The sequence below is a fragment of the Kogia breviceps genome, chromosome 6, assembly GCF_026419965.1.
Source record: "Kogia breviceps isolate mKogBre1 chromosome 6, mKogBre1 haplotype 1, whole genome shotgun sequence".
Classification (NCBI taxonomy): domain Eukaryota; kingdom Metazoa; phylum Chordata; class Mammalia; order Artiodactyla; family Physeteridae; genus Kogia; species Kogia breviceps.
The window spans coordinates 110,284,178-110,306,955 of record NC_081315.1 but is presented as its reverse complement, the minus strand read 5'-3'; the positions used below and the strand labels follow the sequence as shown (position 1 = coordinate 110,306,955).

At 43.1% G+C, this 22,778-nt stretch overlaps 1 protein-coding gene across 4 annotated transcripts in view; it reads right to left on the bottom strand.

Moving 5' to 3' along the window:
- The window catches only part of SLC2A9 (solute carrier family 2 member 9), a 213,318-nt gene that overhangs the window by 138,564 nt on the left and 51,976 nt on the right, over nt 1–22,778 (bottom strand). For all 4 annotated transcript variants that reach the window (XM_067036383.1, XM_067036384.1, XM_067036386.1 and 1 more), the window contains 2 exons: nt 21,858–21,982; nt 3,689–3,834 (listed from right to left, as the gene is read on the bottom strand). In XM_067036383.1, coding sequence (XP_066892484.1) covers nt 3,689–3,834; nt 21,858–21,982 — 271 coding nt within the window. The remainder of the gene's footprint in view (nt 1–3,688; nt 3,835–21,857; nt 21,983–22,778) is intronic.

The following is a 22,778-nucleotide window of genomic DNA, read 5'->3' as shown; positions in this document are numbered from 1 at the left end:
GTATTAGGAAGTGGGGTCTTTGGAGGTGATTAGGTCATGAGAATGGAGCCCTCATGAATGGGATTAGTGCCCTTAGAGGAAGAGACACGGGAGATATCACCTCACCCTCCATGATGTGAAGACACAGCGAGAAGGTGGCTGTGTACAAAGCAGGGAGAGGGCTCTTGCCAGAACCTGACCATGCGCGCACCTTGATCTTGGACTTCCAGACTCCAGAACTGTGAGAAATATATTTCTGTTGTTTATAAGCCACTAGTCTATGGTATTTGTTATAGTAGCCCTCACAGGACTAAGACAGGACCCAAGTAGCAGAAAGAATCTAATATTAGATTTACCAAAGAGAACTTTATTGAGTGATGAGAAATTGACAAGTATCTCAAAAGAAAAAAGCTTAGGTTCTACTGAGGCAAATATTTATTTACTTTTTACCCATGGAGCACAGTTCTATTCATCGATTTAAAAATATTATTTATGTTTAAACAGCTGAGGCTGTAATTGTTATATTGTCACACAAAAATGGTTACTTTTATACTTTTTAAATATCTTTAAAAACAAAAAGCAAAAGAGTCTCTTTAATATGGGACCTTGGGCTTCCCTGGTGGCGCAGTGGTTGAGAGTCCGCCTGCCGATGCAGGTGACACGGGTTCGTGCCCCGGTCCGGGAAGATCCCACGTGCCGCGGAGCCGCTGGGCCCGTGAGCCATGGCCGCTGAGCCTGCGCGTCCGGAGCCTGTGCTCCGCAACGGGAGAGGCCACAGCAGTGAGAGGCCAGCATAACGCAAAAAAAAAAAGAAAAAAATATGGGACCTCACTTTGGTAAGGAAACTGTTTCCAACAAGCATTAATTATAGAAATTGTCATGCACGTGATAACCAAAAATGTAAGTGTGAGTTGTTTTTCGTTTTGCAGAACAACAACAACAAAACTAAAATGGTAGCCATAATAATCCCAAAGGGTAAATAATAAAAGATCAGAAACAGATGTCTCTGAGGTGACCTGGGTTAGCTGCAATATAAAATGTCATACATAATGCTATGGAATTATACACTAAAATGGTTAAAATGTAAATCCCATGTTATGTACATTTTACCACAATAAAAATAGTACAACATTTTTTAAAAAAGTTTTTAAAGTGATAAATGTCAACCAGTTCCCATTATCCTATTATCATGCAGCCACCATGCTTGATTCGTCAGCTTGTAAAACCTTTGCTGATTGAGGCAGGAGCCAGCCCTAGGGTTAGTAAGGCTCAGGTAGCTGGCACAAAGAATGGGAACTGTTTTCTAACCCAAGCGCTTACTGTGCTATTGTGGTTTATAATAAGAAATTTATATTTGGTCCTTGTCCTGGTTCTGGCACAAAGCTCCTCTTAAAACCCTTGGAATTTCCTAAGTGATAAGAGAAATAAAGATGTTTTGGTATTCATAACAAACCCCTTTCAACCACACCTGAGTTTATGTCAATGAGGCGACTTTTGGACCACACCTAAGGATGGGGGCTGGTTGCCAGGTGAACCAACCAATTGATTAGAGGGTTGAAACTTTTGGTCCCACCCCCGTGAAATCTGGGGACGGGAGTGGGGCTGGAGATTGAGTTCAATCACCAATGGCCAATGTTCAATCAGTCATGCCTGTGTAATGAAGCTTCCATTAAAACCCAAAAGGATGGGACTTGGAGAGCTTCCCTGTTGGTGAACACGTTTTAAAGCATGGAAGCCCGGCACCCTTTCTCCACACCTTGCCCTATGCAGCTCTTCCATTTGGCCGTTCTTGAGTTACACCCTTTTATAGAAAACTGGTTTCCTGGGTTTTGTGAGCCACTCCTGCAAATTAATTGAACCCAAAGAGGGGTCCTGGGAACCTTTAATTTATAGCCCACAGGTCAGAAGCTCAGGTAACTGGACTTGAGATTAGCATCTGAAGCAGGGACAGTCTTGTGGGACTGAGCCCTTAACCTGTAGAATCCGACACTACATCCAGGTGGATAGTGTCAGAATTGAGCTGAATTGTAGGACACCCAGCTGGTGTCGGGCAATTGCTTGACGTGGGGAAAGAACCCACTGGATGGGACTGGAGTCAGAGTCATAGTCACATTCCCAGAGAACCCAGAGGGTCCCATTCATGGCTGTAAAAGACACACCCCACGTGTGGGTCTGCGAGCAGGCAGACCCGGATTCTGATTTCAGCTCCAACATTTTTTTACTAGTTAGTTCTATCCCTCACCTCTCTCAGCTCCTGTTTCCATGCCTGTAGATATGAGCTGTTCACAAAGTAGTGTGTGGGTATGAATGGCATTAAATATGTGCTTCACACGAGCACCATTGATGTGAGCATCTGTTAAGTTTGTTTCTGTTGCCAGCTTCCACCTGCTGGGATGCAGCCCACAGGGCGGGGGTTGGTCAGCTGTGCTCTCTTCAAATGCCCAGAAGTGGTGGGCATTTGACATTCGACCTTCAGTCATGGTTTAATCTCCTCCCTCCTGGTCTTCTTGTGTAAGTGGGAAGGGGATGCCTCTATATCCCTGGGAGGCATCCTCACCATTCTTCCCTCATTTTCACTGGACACTCAGGCAGCAAAGCCTATGGATTCCATCTGCCCTTCCTCTCTGTCCCGCGGGCCTCTGCCTCAGTTCCCGCCTCATCCTTCCCTCACTATGCGCACCAATAGCAAGTCTCCGTCAGGTTCCTGTCCTCCCTTCTGACCCCTCTCACTCCTACCCACACCTGCCCCCAACCTTCCCAGAGCCGCCTTCTAACTCAGATCTGGCCATGTCACTCCCCTGGTCTAGTGTCACCCAGGGCTCCCTACTCCCCCAGGAGGAAGTCTACCATGGCTCAGCGAACAGCTGCCTCACCTCTCATGCGCCCCAAGCATGCTTTTCCCTCAGGCCCCAAGCCACTCCTACGTCTTTTACAGGCCTGTTCACAGCTCAGGGCCTTTTGTTTAGTTATTCCTTTTCTCTGCAGGGTCTTCTCTCCAAGCCCCCTCATCACCTGCCTAATTGCTGCTCACCCTTCAGGGCTCAATTTAGAGGCCACCTCTTCTGGGAAGCCTCCCTTGATTCCATCTATCCCCACCCCAATGTGGGTGAGGTGTTCCTCCTTGCCAAGGCCACACAGCAAGTACATGCCTGTACTGGGATTTAAAGTCAGGCCTTCCTGTTTCCAAAACAGAAAGCCAACAACAGAAGACTGTGCGATTACATATTAATGTGGGAAAGAAAGGCTCAAGAGTGAGGTAGAGCTAAGCCAAACATCTTGGAAAGATGCCCAAAATATATTAAATGAAGACGGCAAGTAACAGAACAATGTATATGGCATGATTCCATTAAAAAACAAAACTATGTGTATATAAGTTTAGATAAGCAAAGAAAAAAGCCTAAATGAAAATTATTGAGCTGTTAACAGTAGCTATTGGGTGGATGGATTCGAACATTCTGTAAGGTTTGAATTTTTTGTATATTTTTTATTTTCTAAAAAAAAAAAATCAAACCCAATCAAAGAAACTCAACAATAACTTTTGTCCAATAATAAGCAAAAGGCTTGAATGCTCAAGAATTCTAGGACATAGGGACAAGCTTTTAGAGGAAGGGCTCACCTCTGACTACCCTTCGTCTGGCAAGGGACACGGGGAGCAGAGATGGTGACATGAAGTGAGAACGGACGTGGTTGGCTGGGGAGCCACACTTACCTTTCCCAGCAGCTCAGGGAGGCCCAGCAGCTGCCCCGTGAACACGCCAATGCAGATGAAGATGGCGGTCACCTGCCCCAGAGAGCCGCGGATCTCCTTGGGTGAGATCTCGCTCAGGTACATGGGGAGCACACTGAGGGCGATGCCTATGAAGGAAGCATGGCAGCAGTGAGAGAGCTGTCTTCTTCAAGGAAGACTCCAGTCATGGCACCTCCCTCTGTTCTGTGCTTGACAAAGATAGTGCTGTAGCCACAACACCATTCCCAGCACTCTGCACAAATTGCCAACATTTTAACATGCACTTTATCATTTACTCCATAGAATATGGCTGGGAGGTGGATTTCATAGGAGAGGAAATGGTAGTAGCTGATGGTAGTGATACTGGTGGTGATGGTGACGGTGGTGATAATAATAACCAACACACATAGTGCCTACCAAGTAGCAGGGATCTTCCTCCTCTCTTTACATATATTAACTTATCTATTTTAATAACAACCCTCTGAAGTAAATGTACTATCATTATCCCCCTTCTAAATATGAGAAAACTGAGGCACAGAGAGGTTGAGTAACTTTCCCAAATCACCAAGTGACATCCAAAAATGCTCCAAGAGATTATTTGCCCAGTAGGTTAGGTCTCTGATTCTAGAACTTGAACTTTCCCACCAGCTAACGGCACCTCCTTCGGTAAATCATGGAACTCGGTTATGGCAGACACTGTTAAACCCATTTTACAGCATTTTATGGACTACGTCACCCACATAGGGTCTCATAACCTTTGAGATAAATTTATGTGTTCAAAGGCTTATGACTGATATTTCTATTTAAAAAGTAATAGTTATAAATATGTCTCACAAAACATAATACACTGCACTCATAGAGGTTCTGTTAGTAAAAATATCATGAGGCCTTGTCAGGTTCAAGAAACTTTGTTTTCTACCCGTTTCTGGGCAGGGTTATTCTTAAGACCCTTTATAGACCCATGAAGGTCTACAAATGCACTTATCCCAGGCAGATTCGTGGCTTGCTTATTACACTCTGAGTCACACTGCTTCCTGGGTCAAATCCCTGCAACTTACAAAAGCTGAGGACTTGGGCTGAGAGAGTTAGCCTCTCTAAGCCTCAGTTTCTCTATCCACAAGTTGGGGATAAGAACTGAGTCTGACTTCATAGGATTGCTATGAGAGTTAATTGAGATTTGCTCAGTGCTTCACTCAAGGTAAAGCTGTACAAGTCAGCATTACTAGCACTAACTATTACCGTCTTCTAATTTTTCACCAGATTGTTTGGGCAGTCAAAAATTTCTTTCCTGCCCTGGCCTCCTGATGCCTAGAGGTTAGAGCACAGTTCCCGACACACTTTAGGCACCAATCGATGTGTTTCATCTTAAGCTGGATTCACCCCAGTTTCTAGCATTCAGGGAAGCCCTTCCTAAACAGAAATAGTGAAGGGAATGTGCTGCCCAATTTATAAGCTGAGCATCTCATTCATTGCCTCTCAGCCCAGGATAACTTTTTCTGGTTCAGCACACAAGGGAAAGCCGTTTAAGGTGCAAAGAGACAGGAATTCTCTCCAAAGTTGCAACATAAACCAGATGCTGTCTGAATTTTTATCCCAAATGCACATATTGAGAGCATCTGGCCTCATTGAAAAATTAAGTGGCCACGGATCAATGTGGCACATTGTTGCTTAGTGGGCAGTGGAATAGAGAGGAAGGTGCAGGATTCAAGTCCCAGAGCCCTGCTTTCCTCACTAGGTGACCTTGATCAAGTCAGTTAGCTTCTCCTAGCCTCTACCTACCCATCTATGAAAGAAGGGTCATAATTGCTGTCTATTCCTGTTGCGGTGGGAATAAAATTACTACATATAAAACACCTGGCTCACTTTTGGTCACTTGATGGACACTTGGAAAACTGTTAGGTCCTCACCCTGACACGCCCCCTACCCTCTGGGGATAATTATCATCATCATCTCACGAAAAGCTATTAAGGAAATGATATGGCTGGTAGGAAAAAGGAGGCATGGGTCGTGGTAATGGACGTGGCATACGGTTGGCACAGTAAGAACGCCTCCTTCACAGGGCGCCTGCGCAGGCTGAATCCCCGGAGAACGCTTAGCAGAGTGAAAGGCTCACAAGACGCTGTCAATTAATGGAGACTCTTCTTCCTTGCCCATTGTGAAATTTTGGGGAAAAATGAGATGCTGCTGGCTAAATCAGTGGTGAGCCATGAGGAGGCAGCCGGCTGAAGGATGACCAACTCATCCCAGTTTGCCAGGGACCATCCCGGCTTTAGCACTGAAAATTCTGTGTCCCGGGAAGCCCCTGAGTTCCGGGCAAATGAGGATGGTTGATTACCCCGGGCTCGTGTTGCTGCACCAAGCATCCCACACACCTGAGTGGCCCCTCTTGACCTGTGACCCCATATCCTGCCATTCTTTCCCACCCCAGGTGCCCCAGCCTTACAATTTACTGGACACTCCAGGCTCATTCTGATCGTGGGATATCAGCCTTTGCTGTTCTGTTTATCCCGAGTCCTCTGTCCCCACAGCTGCACAGGCTGACGCCCCACTGTCCTTCCCGTCTCAGCTCAGCCTCACTACCTCCCGCTAACGGGAACTAATGTGACCCAATGGGTCCTTTGCAGATGGAATCAGGTTAAGGTGAGGTCACACTGGATTAGGGTGGGCCCTAAACCCGATGACTGGTGTCCTTATAAGATGATAAGACACAGGGAGACGCAGAGGGAAGAGGGGCGTGTCAAGATGGAGACAGAGATTGGAGTGATGCTGCCACAAGCCAGGGAATGCCAAGGCTTCCAGGTAGCACCAGAAGCCAGGAGAGGCTTCTGAGAGCATAATTTCTGTTGTTTTCAGCCCCCCAGTTGTGATTTTTGGTGACAGCAGCCATAGGAAACTGCCCTACCTCCTCATGGAGGCCTTCACCTGTCAAAATCAATCCCTCCCCATCATCCCTTATCTTTCCATCCTGTCTTACGTTCCTCGTGGCACTTGGTGCTTTTTGAAAGTATCTTGTTCGGTATTTACAGTGGACCCTTGAACGGCATGGCTTTGAACCATGCAGGTCCACTTATACTCAGATTTTTTTTCACTAAATACGTATGACAGTGCCACACAATCCGATATTGAATCCGCACATGCAGATCCACACGTATGGAGGGTCGACTGTAAAGTTGCGCGTGAATTTTTGACTGCACTGAGGGTCGGCACCGCTAACCACCACGTTGTTCAAGGATCACCTGTATTTGTACATTGTTTCCCCACTTCCAGCCACAGAAAATTTCCTTCGGAGAACAGCACCAGACCCAGCACACGTGCTTGATCAAAGTTTATTGGGTCTCCGAGGCACTTCCACTCTACCGTTAGTTATTTAACCAAGGCTGCGGAAAAGGTGAGGTTGCTGGGGTCGCCAGTGGTTGGGAGTTGCAGACCAGCAGGCTGGTGAGGTTATAATTGTGGTCTATGGGAACGGGCCTCAAAGGCTAGTCCTACAGGGGCTGCAGACTCCAAGAAGTGTGCAGAGGGCAGAGTGCCTCTCATCTAAAACATCAACAACAGTTCCAATCTACCGAGCACTTCACAACTTCCAGGACCACTTTACAGCCTTCCGCTTCCTCAGGGTACGTGGCCTGATGGAGCGCAAGGAGCAACTGGGGATAGGCTCCCTCACACAGAGCTAGCCTGACTTCCAGATTCCTCCTAGAGTCCAATTCCAGAAGTAGCATTGTAGCCCATACAAAGCAGAAGGGATTGAGGGAAAATATTCTCTAAAGATGTTGCAGGAAATACTCTAGGGAAAACTGGATATTTGCATTTTTCTGTGGGGTTGCAGAAAAATTTGAGCCCAGTCCAAAACTAAGCATTTCACTGAATATAAACTTAAATTTGAAGATTAAAGTATGACACACATTTTTAAATTGCACAAATAATATGTGTGCAGTTTGATGAATCATCACAAAATGTATACACCTGTGTAACCTCCACCCGGGTCAAGAATCAACTTACAAGACCAACACCCCAGAAAGCCCCCATCCTGTGCTCTCTCAGAATCACTATCCTTCCCCTCCTTCCCAAAGATCACCACCAGCCTAACTGCAATCACCAAAGATTAGCAGATGGAATCAGAGAATATGTACTTCTTTTACTTCTTGACTCTTTTGCTGATATTACGTTTGTGAAACGCATCAGTGTTGTAGCATGTAGCTCTAATTTGTCTGTTTTCGTTGCTGTGTAGTATTCCAATGTGTAAGTATTCCACAATTTATCCGCCCTACTATTGATGGACAGTTTGGGGTTAACACTAATAGTGACCCTATTTCCAATAGCCAAGACATGGAAGCAACCTAAATGTCCATCGACAGATGAATGGATAAAGAAGATGTGGTACATATATACAGTGGAACACTACTCAGCCATAAAAAAAGAACAAAATAATGCCATTTGCAGCAACATGGATGCAACTAGAGACTATCATACGAAGTGAAGTAAGTCAGAAAGAGAAGGACAAATACCATATGATATCACTTACATATGGAATCTAAGATATGACACAAATGAACTTGTTTATGAAACAGAAATTGACTCACAGACATAAGGAACAGACTTGTGGTTGCCAAAGCAGGGTTGGGGAGGGATGGATTGGTAGTTTGGGATTAGCAGATACAAACTATTAGATATATGCATAACTGAATTGCTTTGCTGTACACTGGAAACTAATACAACATTGGAAATCAACTATGCTTCAATAAAATAAATTTTAAAAATACTAATAGTGCCCCATAAATATTCTTGTACAAGTCTTTTGGTGCACATGTATGGAAAACTGAAAATGTATACATATATGACTGCAAAATTATTGTTTTGTTATGATATTGGCCTGTAATTTTCCTTTCTTGTAAAGCTCCTATTAGGATATACAATCAAGGATCCATTCATTTTGTAAAATGAGTTGGGGAGTGTCCCCTCTGGAAATGATTGAATGGTGTTAGTGTTATTCTTTCTTAAAGAAGCCATATGGGCCTTGCATTTCCTTTGTTAAAAGGTTTTAAATTACATGTTCAACTTATTTAATAGAATAGGACTATACAGAAACTCTATTTTTTCTTAAGTCAGTATTGGTAAGTTTTTTTCTTTCTTGGCATTTGTACATTTATCTAAAGTTTTCAAATATATTTTATAAACATTTTCATGATATATTCTTATGTTTTTAATGCTTCAGGCTCTATCCATTCCGATCTTACAGAAAAACACAAACAAACTTTTTGGCCACTCCAATAGCATTAGTTATCAATTCCTTTTCTCTCTTTTTATAAACAGTCTTGCAAGGGGTTTATCAATTTTATTAATCTTTTCTAGAACTCACTTGTCCTTGCTGATGTTCTCTAATGAAAATTCTTTTTCTAACTTCTTTGAGATGGAATATTAGATCATTGATTTTCAGTCTTTCATGTTTTAGACTATATGCATTTGAGGTTATAAATTTTACTCTAAACATGGCTTTAGCTGTATCTGAAAAAATGTGATATGCCTTATGTGGTATTTTCATAATCATTTAATTCAAACTACTTTAAAATTTCCATTGTGATTTCTTTTTTGTCCCCTGGTTACTTAGAAGTACACATCACTTACATCTTAATTTCCAAACATGTGAGGATTTTCTACTTATATTTCCGTAATTCGTGCAAGTGTGCTAGGGATAAATTTTATTAGCTTTTGTTTGACTGAAAAGGTGTTTTCATTTCACCTTTATTTTTGAAAGATATTTTCACTGGTTGGAGAATTCTAGGTTGGCAGTTATTTTCTTTTGGCTCTTTGAAAATATCATTTTGCTGTTTTTTTGTCTTGAATTTGTTTTTGTTGAAAAGCCAGCTTTCCATTTTATTCTTACTTATTTGAAGGTAACATATCTTTTTATCCTGATTGTTTTTCAGAATAACTTTCTGTTTGCCCTTGGTTGTCAGAAGTTTTACTAAGCTGTGCAAAGTTGTGGTTTTCTTTGTTTTTATCTTACTAGGGATCCATAGTGCTTCTTGGACTTGTGGCTTTTCATCAGAAAAAAAAAAATGTTGGCCATTATCTTCCAAAAACTGCTTTTTCTCCATCCTCTGTCTCCTCTCTTTCTGATTCTCTAATTAATGTACGTTAAACATCTTTACAATTTCCCAGACATTTCTTACCCTCTTTTCTGTGTTTTCATGCTTCAACCTGGATGCTTTCTTCTGATCTTTGATGCTTTAGTTCCCTGATTCTTGCTTTGGGTGCATGCTATCTGCTGGTAAAACCATTCATTAAGTTCTTGCATTTTTGGCATTTTTCAGTTTTTGCATTTTTTAGTCCCAGAATTTCAATTTGGTAAGTCAAAATATAGCTTCCATTTCTTTGCCAAAATTCTTGACATTATCTCTCGATTATCTGAACATATTAAGCATGATTATTTAATGGCTGTGTCTAATACTACTATTTTCAGAATCACTATCAGTTTATTTTTTATGTTATTTCTCTTGGTTTTCTCCTTGTATGTTTGGCTACTTTTGATTGAATATGAGTGTATATGAAAACTGTAAAAATAATTTGAGGTTCTGGATATATGCATCTGGCAGGGTGAAAGGCTAGAGGCATTAGCAATCCCAGCTTACCACAAATCAGTTGGTGATTGAAGTGATTTGAAGGTCTGATCTATTTATGATTCATTCTTGCTCCTATGGTGTAGCCCTGTGGTGACTAGCGACCTTCCTACTTGGCAGGAGTTCAACTCCAATTCCTTCTCCTCAGCCCCATGAATCTGTTGAAAGGTCTACTAAGCGTCTCAGATTCTCAGCCATCATTCTGGAATTGGGAGATACCTCTAGAGGAAAATTTGCCCCAAATGCAGGGCTTACCTCTCTGGGTTTCACTCCTTTCCCAGATTGTGGTCCTATAAGTCCTCCCTGCCTCGGTAGCTGTCTGATACCTTTAAACAGATGCTTTTTCTAACCATTTTATTCTAAAAGCAGAACTCTCTCTTCCTCCCCCCCCCCATATATATATAACCATTTCTTTATGGCAAAGGATCCTCATTTTCCATTTGTTCTCCATTCAACAAATATTGACTGAGTGTATACTGAGAGGTCGTCGTTGTTAGAAGCCAAGGCAATGGCAATGAATGGAACAGGTAAAAAAGCCTTGCTGTTGTGTAGTTGCATCTTGGGGAGGGAGGTACTGGAGGGAGGCTGAGCATAAGCATGAAGAATGTGCTGCCTGCTAGATGGTGATAAGAGCTCTAGGGAAACATCAAACAGGGAGGGAGGACAGGAATGCCTGGGGTGGGGAGAGTTGGAGTTTCACATGGGGTGGTCCCTGAGGCCACATGGTGGTGGTTCAGAGAGGGAACGGGGTGGTGGGAAGACCATTTAGGGCCTGCCTTACAGGCCAGGATGTGTTTTATTTGCTTCTCAAATCTATTTATTTAACTTTTTAAAAAATGAGTCCATTTAAATATAAGTAATGAGTGATCACTGCACAGGAAAAACGGAAAGAGAAAAGCCCTCACCCACATTATCCCTCTGGTTCCTCTAAGCCAAGCAATCTAGGAAAAGTGTGGAGCCAGGCACACCTGGCTCCCACCTTGGCCCAGACACATCTGAACTGTGAGACCTTGGCAAGGTACCCCCCGAGGCTCCATGTCCTCACATGCAAATGCGGGTAGAGCTCTGAGTCCAAGAGAGTTGTGTTATTGAAGGGAAACACCCACACGGACACAGAGACACACAGAGACAGACAGACATAGAGACACACACACAGACATAGAAACACATAGACACACACACCTGTTTAGTACCTGAATATTGTTAGGTAGATATCATTATCTCTACTTTATATATTAGGGGACAGAAGTTCAGAGTGTGCAAAAGAGGCTTTTCTCAGGCCAGTGAGCTAGTAAGCAGAAAGGCTAGGACTAGAATCCATTTCTTCTGAGCACCTTATCTTCTCTTTGTCATGTTAAAATCTGACTCAAATCATAATAATAAATTAATAATATTAGTGTTTTTGTTAGTTTCCTATTGCTGCATAGCAAATTGCCATGAACTTAGTGACTTAAATCTATTTTCAGACAGTTCTGCAGGGCATGAGTCCAAAATGGGCTGAAATCAACATGTTGGCTGGGCTGTGGTCTTTCTGGAGGCTCTAGGGAATAGTCCGTTTTCTTGCCTTTTCCACCTTCTAGGGACACCTACACTCCTTGGCTCATGGCCCCATCCATCCTCAGTGCCAGCAACTGCATCACTCCAGTCTCTGCTTTCATTATCTCGCCTCCTTTCTCTGACTCTGGCTCCCCTCCTCCCTCTTTTGCTTACAAGGACTCCTGTGATTACACTGGACCTGCCTGGAGAATCCAGGATAACCTAGTCATCTCAAGGTCCTGAATTTAATCACATCTGCAAAGTCCCTTTTGCCATGTAAGCTAACATATTCACGGGTTCCAGGGAACAGGATATGAACACCTTTGGGTGCAGTAGGGAGAATAATTATAAATAATAAATCATTTGCCTATCAGAGTGGTACACACCATTGCTGGGAGCTTGTGGCAGAGGTAGCTGGGTAAGTCCACACGTGATATACATGGGCTGACCCCACCAGCCAGGAGGGCCAGTGTTTCTGCCCTATGCCATTATTTCTCAGTCTCCTATACTATGATGTTGTTTAATTAGTAGACGATAGAGCTACATGTGGCATGTGAGGTCTGGAAGCCTAAAGAGGACATTCATGGTAGTAGCTCTAAGGGGAGAACAAAAAGGAGCCAGAGCAGATTTTTAGAGCTGGTGGAAACCTCAGCTACCAGAGTTCATTCTAGATTACGTCACTGAGGCCCAGAGAGGGGAACCGATGGCCCCAAGGTCACCTGGCAAGTCAGTGGCAGAGCCAGAACTTGAAGTCAAGTCCTTGACCCTAATTTCATGCCCATGCCATGTGATTCTCTAAACGCTGCTGCTTGAACTTGTCCACTGGAGAGCACTTAATGCAGCAGGTGTGAACTTGTCACTGGAGAGTTCTTAATGCAGCAGACTTGGGCTTGCCCACTGCAGAGGTGCTAATGCAGGAGATGTGGGCTTGCACCCCTGGGAGTGTGGGCAGCTCTGGGAACGCTGTGGCAGGAACCTGTCCGACACAATCATCCAGAAACACAAAACACCTCTGCACTCTTTTATCTTGACTTTACCATCAGCAAGGATTTGCCCTCTAATGCCATGCTTCATCATGTTTGTTTCAATGTAAAAATAGTGTGTTTATTTTTGCTCCAAGCCTTTTAGAAATAGGACACTTCAGGCAGGTGTCCCACGTTTTCTGAGATGTTTCCAAATATTCCCCCGCAGAACCTGGTTTGAGCAGCACAGCCACCTGAAAATCCTCCGGGCTTCTCATTTGGCTTGCAATTATTTATTTCAAGCAGGGAAGCAATTCACCTCACAACCAGCAATTTTCTTTCTTTCTGACCAATTGTCTCACCTTAAATGCCCTCACATTCCTCTCTCTGCTTTGAGAGGGTTTGGTGAGAATAGATGACACAAAGCTTCCACGTCTTGGCTCAACTCCAAGAGGCCACATTCCAGAAATCAGGAGTGCATTTTTTTTCCCCACCTGTTGATTTTTTTCTGTTTCGTTTTGAAAAGCTCATAGGACAAAGGGTCCGTTTGTCTTGATTACGCGGTTTTGTAAAAAAGGCATCTCTCTTTGTCAGCTTATTTTTTTAACATCTTTTTTTGAGGTATAATTGCTTTACATTGTTGTGTTAGTTGCTGCTGTATAACAAAGTGAATCAGCTATACATATACATATATCCCCATATCCCCTCCCTCTTGCTTCTCCCTCCCACCCTCCCTATCCCGCCCCTCTAGGTGGTCACAAAGCACAGAGCTGATTTCCCTGTGCTATGCGGCTGCTTCCCACCATCTATTTTACATTTGGTAGTGTATATATGTCAGTGCCCCTCTCTCACTTCGTCAGAGCCTACCCTTCGCCATTCCCATGTCCTCAAGTCCATTCTCTACGTCTGCATCTTTACTCCTGTCCTACCCCTAGGCTCTTCAGAACTCTCTTTTTTTTAAGATTCCATATATATGTATTAGCATACAGTATTTGTTTTTCTCTTTCTGACTTACTTCGCTCTGTATGACAGTCTCTAGATACATCTACATCTCTACAAATTACCCAATTTTGTTCCTTTTTATGGCTCAGTAATATTCCATTGCATATATGTACCACATCTTATTTATCCATTTGTCTGCTGATGGGCATTTAGATTGCTTCCATGTCCTGGCTATTGTAAACAGTGCTACAATGAGCATTGTGGTACATGACTCTGTTTGAATTATGGTTTTCTCAGGGTATATGCCCAGTAGTGGGATTGCTGGCTCATACGGTAGTTATATTTTTAGTTTTTTGAGGAAACTACATACTGTTCTCCATAGTGGTTGTATCAGTTTACATTCCTACCAACAGTGCAAGAGGTTCCCTTTTCTCCACACCCTCTCCAGCATTTATTCTTTGTAGATTTTTTGATGATGGCCATTCTGACGGGTGTGAAGTGATACCTCATTGTAGTTTTGATTTGCATTTCTCTAATGATTAGTGATGTTGAGCATCCTTTCATGTGTTTGTTGGCAATCTGTGTATCTTCTTTGGAGAAATGTCTATTTAGGTCTTCTGCCCATTTTTGGATTGGGTTGTTTGTTTTTTGATATCGAGCTGCATGAGCTACTTGTAAATTTTAGAGATTAATCCTTTGTCAGTTGCTTCATTTGCAAATATTTTCTCCCATTCTGAGGGTTGTCTTTTCGTCTTGTTTATGGTTTCCTTTACTGTGCAAAAGCTTTTAAGTTTCATTAGGTCCCATTTGTTCATTTTTGTCTTTATTTCCATTTCTCTAGGAGGTGGGTCAAAAAGGATCTTGCTGTGATTTATGTCATAGAGTGTTCTGCCTATGTTCTCCTCTAAGAGTTTGATAGTGTCTGGCCTTACATTTAGGTCTTTAATCCATTTTGAGTTTATTTTTGCGTATGGTGTTAGGGAGTGTTCTAATTTCATTCTTTTACATGTAGCTGTCCAGTTTTCCCAGCACCACTTTTTGAAGATGCTGTCTTTTCTCCACTGTATACTCTTGCCTCCTTTGTCATACATTAGGTGACCATATGTGGGTGGGTTTATCTCTGGGCTTTCTGTACTGTTCCATTGATCTATATTTCTGTTTTTGTGCCAGTACCATACTGTAGCTTTGTAGTAGAGTCTGAAGTCAGGGAGCCTGATTCCTCCAGCTCTGTTTTTCTTTCTCAACATTGTTTTGGCTATTCAGGTCTTTTGTGTTTCCATACAAATTGTGAAATTTTTTGTTCTAGTTCTGTGATAAATACCATTGGTAGTTTGACAGGGATTGCATTGAATCTGTAGATTGCTTTGGGTAGTATAGTAATTTTCACAGTGTTGATTCTTCCAATCCAAGAACATGGTATATCTCTCCAACTGTTCGTATCATGTTTAATTTCTTTCATCAGTGGCTTATAGTTTTCTGCATACATGTTTTTTGTCTCCTTAGGTAGGTAGGTTTACTCCTAGGTATTTTATTCTTTTCATTGCAATGGTAAATGGGAGTGTTTCTTTAATTTCTCTTTCAGATTTTTTGTCGTTAATGTATAGGAATGCAAGAGATTTCTGTGCATTAATTTTGTATTCTGCTACTTTATCAAATTCATTGATTAGCTCTAGTAGTTTTCTGATAGCATCTTTAGGATTCTCTATGTATAGTACCATGTCATCTGAAAACAGTGACAGTTTTATTTCTTCTTTTCCAATTTGGATTCCTTTTATTTCTTTTTCTTCTCTGATTGCTGTGGCTAAAACTTCCAAAACTATATTGCATAATACTGGTGAGAGTAGGCAACCTTGTCTTGTCCCTGATCTTAGAGGAAATTGTTTCAGTTTTTCACCATTGAGAATGATGTTGGCTCTGGGATTGTCATATATGGCCTTTATTATGTTGAGGTAAGTTCCCTCTATGCCTACTTTCTGGAGAGTTTTTATCATAAATCAGTGTTGAATTTTGTCAAAAGCTTTTTCTGAATCTATTGAGATGATCATATGGTTTTTCTCCTTCAATTTGTTAATATGGTATATCATCTTGACTGATTTGCATATTTTAAAGAATCCTTGCATTCCTGGGATAAACCCCACTTGATCATGGTGTATGATCCTTTTAATGTGCTGCCGCCCTCTGTTTGCTAGTAACTTGTTGAGGATTTTTGCATCTATGTTCATCAGTGATATTGACCTATAGTTTTCTTTCTTTGTGACATCTTTGTCTGGTTTTGGTATCAGGGTGATGGTGGCCTTGTAGAGTGAATTTGGGAGTGTTCCTCCCTCTGCTATATTTTGGAAGAGTTTGAGAAGGATGGGTGTTTGCTCTTCTCTAAATGTTTGATAGAATTTGCCTGTGAAGCCATCTGGTCCTGGGCTTTTTCTTCTTCTTCTTCTTTTTTTTAATGGAAATGCATTTCTTTTATTTATTTATTTATTTTACTTTACTTTTGGCTGTGTTGGGTCTTCATTTCTGTGCAAGGGCTTTCTCTAGTTGTGGCAAGCGGGGGCCACTCTTCATCGCAGTGCGTGGGCCTCTCACTATCGCAGCATCTCTTGTTGCGGAGCACAGGCTCCAGATGCACAGGCTCAGTAGTTGTGGCTCATGGGCCTAGTTGTTCCACAGCATGCAGGATCTTCCCAGACCAGGGCTCGAACCCGTGTCCCCTGCATTAGCAGGCAGATTCTCAACCACTGCACCACCAGGGAAGCCCTGGTCCTGGGCTTTTGTTTGTTGGAAGATTTTTAATCACAGTTTCAATTTCAGGGCTTGTGATTGGTCTGTTTATATTTTGTATTTTTTCCTGGTTCAGTCTCAGAACGTTGTGCTTTTCTAAGAATTTGTCCATTTCTTCGAGGTTGTCCATTTTATTGGCATATAGTTGCTTGTAGTAATCTCTCATGATCCTTTGTATTTCTGCATTGTTAGTTGTTACTACTCCTTTTTCACTTCTAATTCTGTTGATTTGAGTCTTCTTTTTTTTTCTTGATGAGTCTGGCTAATGGTTTATCAATTTTGTTTATATTCTCAAAGAACAAGCTTTTAGTTTTATTGATCTTTGCTATCATTTCCTTCATTTATTTCTGATCTGATCTTTATGATTTCTTTCCTTCTGCTAACTTTGGGTGTTTTTTGTTCTTCTTTCTCTAATTGCTTTAGGTATAAGGTTAGGTTGTTTATCTGAGATTTTTCTTGTTTCTTGAGGTAGGATTGTGTTGCTGTAAACCTCCCTCTTGGAACTGCTTTTGCTGCATCCCATAGGTTTTGGGTCATGGTGTTTTCATCGTCATTTGTTTCTAGGTATATTGTGATTTCCTCTTTGATTTCTTCAGTGATCTCTTGGTTATTTAGTAGCATATTGTTTAGCCTCCATGTGTTTGTACTTTTTACAGTTCTTTTCCTGTAATTGATATCTAGTCTCATAGTATTGTGGTCGGAAAAGATACTCAGCTTATTTTTAATTAGGGAATTTCAGAGAGCAACCAGTTATGTGTAAAGTAAGTGTCACCTCCCCCAGAATAGCTAGACAAGCAAAGCAGCAGGAACAAGGCTAAATGGGTAAAATACAAAACTGCCAGAAAGAGAGACTTCAGTGGCCTCCACTAGAAAAGGACTTTTAGATGCTCCCATCTCGCCACCCTTTCTCCTGAGCAGGCAGGGTCTTCCAAACCCGACCATCGGTCCAAATCCTGGATCTGCATTGTATTAACTAAGAATAAAAATGATAACAACAACAATAATGGCAACAATACCATTATTGGTGTTGGGGGAAGGTAATGGGGGCCTGGAATGTACCTGTTTTGCACACACAGCATACCATTAAGTTTTACATTCCCTAACAAGGGAGGCTTAGGAGTATTCCCCTTTACCAGATGAAAGAAAGGGGCTAAGACAGGGAGGCAGACTGCTGCTGTGTGGCCTCCACTTTGTCCATGCTCCCTGAGTCCACATCCTTGGGTGGTTAGATGCCTCTGACCCTGACTCTGCATCCGGTCATGGGACTCACCTTGGCCAGTGGGACTCCGGCAGATGTGTCCAAGCAGACTTGATAAGCACGTGCACACTGGGACTTGCTCCTCTTGGTGCTCATTGGAACCCTGAAAACCCCGTGGAAGAGGCTAGGTCACCCCATCTGGGGGTGAGAGACCACGTGGAACAGAGATGAGCCAGCCCTCGGGATCCCCAGACCAGCCCACCTGCTGGCAACCAAACATGAGCCTGAGAACATCCAAGGTCATTCAGCCACTGACTGGCCCACAGCCAACCTCAGCCATGGGAGAGAGAGCCCAGCAGAGCCCAGCAGGGCTGGCCCAGATTAGAATTGCCCCAACAACCCTCAGAACTGTAAGCTCAGCAAAAGAATTATTGCCTTAAGCCATTATGTTTTGGGGTATTTTTGTTTTTTGGATTATTTTGCAGTACGTGGGCCTCTCACTGTTGTGGTCTCTCCCATTGCGGAGCACAGGCTCTGGACGCACAGGCTCAGTGGCCATGGCTCACGGGCCCAGCCGCTCCGCGGCATGTGGGATCTTCCCAGACCGGGGCACGAACCCGTGTCCTCTGCATTGGCAGGCGGACTCTCAGCCACTGCATCACCAGGGAAGCCCATGGTTTGGTTTTGTTTTTTAATGCAGCAAAACCTAACTGATGAAGTTAACCTTGGTAAGTGTCAGAACCCAGGCCGGCTTAACACATAGCCCTCACCCTTAACCACTTTACTGTCTCACGTTTCTGAGCCTCAGGGCCCTCATATGTAAAATGACAACAAGACAGCGTTTCATTGAGGTACAGTTGGCTTATAATATTATATTAGCTTCAGGGGTACAATGTAGTGATTCAATATTTTTCTACTTTGCAAAATGATCACCACTAAGTCTATTTATGATCTGTCATTATACAAAGTTATTGCAATAGCATTGACTATACACTCTATGCTGTACATTCCATCCCATGATTTATTTATTTTTTAACTGGACGTTTGTACCTCTCAATCTCTGTCACCTATTTTGCCCAATGCCCCACCCCTTTCCCCTTTGGCAGCCACCCATTTTTCTCTATATCTATGAGTCTATTTCTGTTTTGCTATGTTTGTTCATTTGATTTTTTTTTGCTACATTCCACGTATAATTGAAAAAATACAGTATTTGTCTTTCTCTGTCTGACTTAATTCACTTAGCATGCAACCCTCTGGCTCACAGGCCATAAAAAACTGTCTACAGGCCAAATTTGTCCCAAGGGACATAGTTTACCAAATCCTGTTCTTTTCTAATATAAGCATTAAAATTCATAGCTTTTCCTCTAACTTCATTCAACAAATTTTGATATGCTGTATTTTCATTATCATTCCATTAAAATATATTTTTAAATTTTATTTATTTATTTTTATTTTTGGCTGCATTAGGTCCTCAGCGCTGCACGCGGGCTCTCTCTAGCTGGGGCGAGCGGGGGCCACTCCCCGTTGCGGTGCACGGGCTTCTCACTGCGGTGGCCTCTCTTGTTGCAGAGCACGGGCTCTAGGTGCTTGGGCCTCTAATAGTTGCAGCACGCGGGCTCAGTAGCTGTGACTCCCGGGCTCTAGAGCATAAAATATTTTTAATTTCCCTTGTAACTTCCTCTTTGACTCATGTAATACTTAGAGGTATGTTTTTATTATTTTCCAAATTTAAGGGGGGTTCTTAGATATTGTTTGTGATTTCTAATTTAATTATACTGTGGTCAGAGAATATACTTATATGATTTCAATAAAAGATTTCAATCTTTTCAAACTTATCGAGGCTTGTTCTATGCCCAGCTTTTGGTCCATCGTGGTGAATAAACCATGGTCGTTGAAAAAATATATATAACAGCCTTTCAGCATTAGTGGGAGATCAAAGGTGATGAAGTTCATGAACATGATTGGTCAATTAGAAAATTCTACATGAACACCAGCCAGTATTCTCTCCAGTTAATGTTCTTTCTACAGGCTTCTCCCTTCTACTTGAATAGTGAGAGTTTGAGGTATTACAAAATCCTGAATTATTTCCTGCCAGCAAAGCAATGAAAATAAATGAAGTCTCTTCCTCTGTGACCTCCTATATGGCCTCTTCCTCTCATGCTCTCCCTTGTCATTCCTATCACTCATAACACCTGGTGCCCTCAGCTTATAAAAGGTGGAGAAGGAAGGGAACTAGCCCTTAACGACTTCATACAGGGTTCCAGCAGCATTAGGCAGTGTATGTATACACACAGACATACAGACACACACACACACACACACGTCTTCATGTCAGCCTTTTAACAGCCCTCCAAGGTAGCTATTGTTATCTCCATTTTACAGATGAGGAAACTGAGGCTCAGAACCATTCAGTAACTTATCAAAAGTCAGTAACTGGCAAATAGCAGAGCTGGGATCCAATCCCAGGGGTTTTTAATCCTAAAGCTTGTGATCTTTCCACAAAGGCCTGAAAGTAACACTCTATGGATTTGTGTATTTAGAAAGAAAGCAGGGTTGGCTTGTTGGTTTTGACAATATATTTTGAGTCTCCTACTCTCACAGGCCATGGCCACAATCAGGCCGTGTCTCACCACTTTCACCGCCACCATCCTGTCCTACTCATAGCCATCACCCCTGGATGGATGGCCTTCCCACCCCACTCCTGCCCTCCCACTACCTCCTCTCTACACAGAAATAGGAGGAATCTTATTGAATCATAAACCAACTCTTGTCACATTCCTCTCAAATCTCCCCCGGCTGCCCACCACACTCAGCACAAATCCGCAGTCCTCACTGTGACCTACAAGATCCTGTGGGATCTGACTGGCCCCTCTTCAACTCATCTGCATCCACTCTCCTCCTGGCTCACCAAGCTCCATCACACTGGCCTCCTGACTCTTCTTTGAACTTGCCAAGCATGCTTCCGCTTCAGGGTCACTGTCCTCTTCTCTCCGCCAGGTACACAATTCCCACCGTATTCATTTGTTTCTTGCCCTTGGTTCATTCCAGGCTCTGCTCATTTGTTTCCTCCTCCAAGCAGCCTTCCCTGAGTCCTATTTAAAATAGCCCTTGCTGGGCTTCTCTGGTGGTGCAGTGGTTGAGAGTCCGCCTGCCGATGCAGGGGACACGGGTTTGTGCCCAGGTTCGGGAGGATCCCACATGCCGCGGAGCGGCTGGGCCCGTGAGCCATGGCCGCTGAGCCTGCGCGTCCGGAGCCTGTGCTCCGCAACGGGAGAGGCCACAACAGTGAGAGGCCCGCGTACCGCAAAATAAATAAATAAATAAAAAATTAAAATAGCCCTTGCTATCTTCCTGTGCTGCTTCTTTTCCTCCTAGGGCTTACCATTATCTACCTCATATATCTAATTACATATCTGTCCACCCACCAGAATGTAAGCTCCAGGTGTAGGGACTGGGGGGTCCTGTTCACCACTGTGTCCCCAGTGTAGACCACAGGCACAGCATGTGCTCCGTAAATGCTGCTTGGTGAATAAATGAAAGAATGAATGAGGGACTTCCCTGGAGGTACAGTGGTTAAAGACTTTGCCTTTCAATGCAGGGGTGCGGGTTAGATCCCTGGTAGGGGAGCTAAAATCCCACATGCCTCAAGGCCGAAAAACCAAAACATAAAACAGAAGCAATATTGTAACAAATTCAATAAAGACTTTAAAAATGGTCCAAATCAAAAAAAATCGTTAAAAAAAAAAGAATGAATGAGTCAGAGGCCCAGACAGGAAACATAATCCTCATAAAAACCCCCTGGAAACCACAGACAACTTGGAATATGAATTTTATGATGAAGATGATACATAGAATGTGTGACGTGCCGAAGACCATCCAGGTCTTTGGAGTTGGTTTGGGTCCGTCCCTGTCAGTGCTTCTCCATTAGAGGAGCATCGTTGGGGGTTGGTCCATCCCATGGGACTGCCCCACTTTATGCAGGGTTCTTGTGTTCTCGGTCTCTACCAATTCAATATCAGTAGGGATGCATGCAACAGCCACAAGTACCTCTCACATTTTGAAACCTCCCACAAGACTGTGTTACTGCCCCCTCTCCTGCCATGGTGAAGGCTCACCTCCATCCACGCCCATGATGAAGCGTCCCAGGATGAGCATTTCAAAGGCTCCTGCGTGGAGAGAACAGGCCATCAGCAACGTGGCGGAAATTGCAAACCCGTTGTTGACCAGCAAAGTGAATTTCCTGGAAGAAGAGGAGGGGTTTGATGAGGCTGTCGCTGGCCTGTGTATCCCCAGAACAGGATCCAGATCCTCCCCACCAACATTGCCACCTTTGCCATATGACCCTGAGCAAGGCACTTCCTTCCTCTGGGTTCATTACCACGGTTGATTAGGTCACCTCGGAAGGCACTGTGAGCCCTGATATTCTATGAATCTCCCTGTTGCAATATTTTATCTCATCGGTTCTAGGACCTTCATTTAACATTACAAAGTCAAAATGCGTTTCACAAGCCATGAGTCAGATGTCAGGCAGGGAAATGAAAACTACTCTAGTTAGTTTCACAGAGAATTAACACAGGGAACTGGTTAAGGTCACTGCTGCGGCTGGCAGGAAATTCAGGCAAACTAAAGGGAGTACCCTCCTCTTCTAGTGCCCCTGTGGCAAAGGGCAGGTGAGGCATGCAGGTCTCAGCCCCTGCATCACAGGGCAGAGCACAGAAGGGTACTTTTGGAGCTGGGAGCAATAGCTTGTTAATCAGCACACCTACAGCATCCTGTGACTTCAGTTGGCAGAGTTTTTCTCCCTCCCTCCCTCCCTCTCTTCCTCTCTTTTCTTCCTCTCTTTTTTTTCTTTCTTTCTTTCTTTCTTTCTTCTTTCTTTCTTTCTTTCTTTCTTTCTTTCTTTCTTTCTTTCTTTCTTTCTTTCTTTCCTTTCTTTCTTTCTTTCTTTCTCTCTTTCTCTCTTTCTCTCTTTCTCTCTTTCTCTCTTTCTCTCTTTCTCTTTCTCTCTCTCTCTCTCTCTCTCTCTCTCTCTCTCT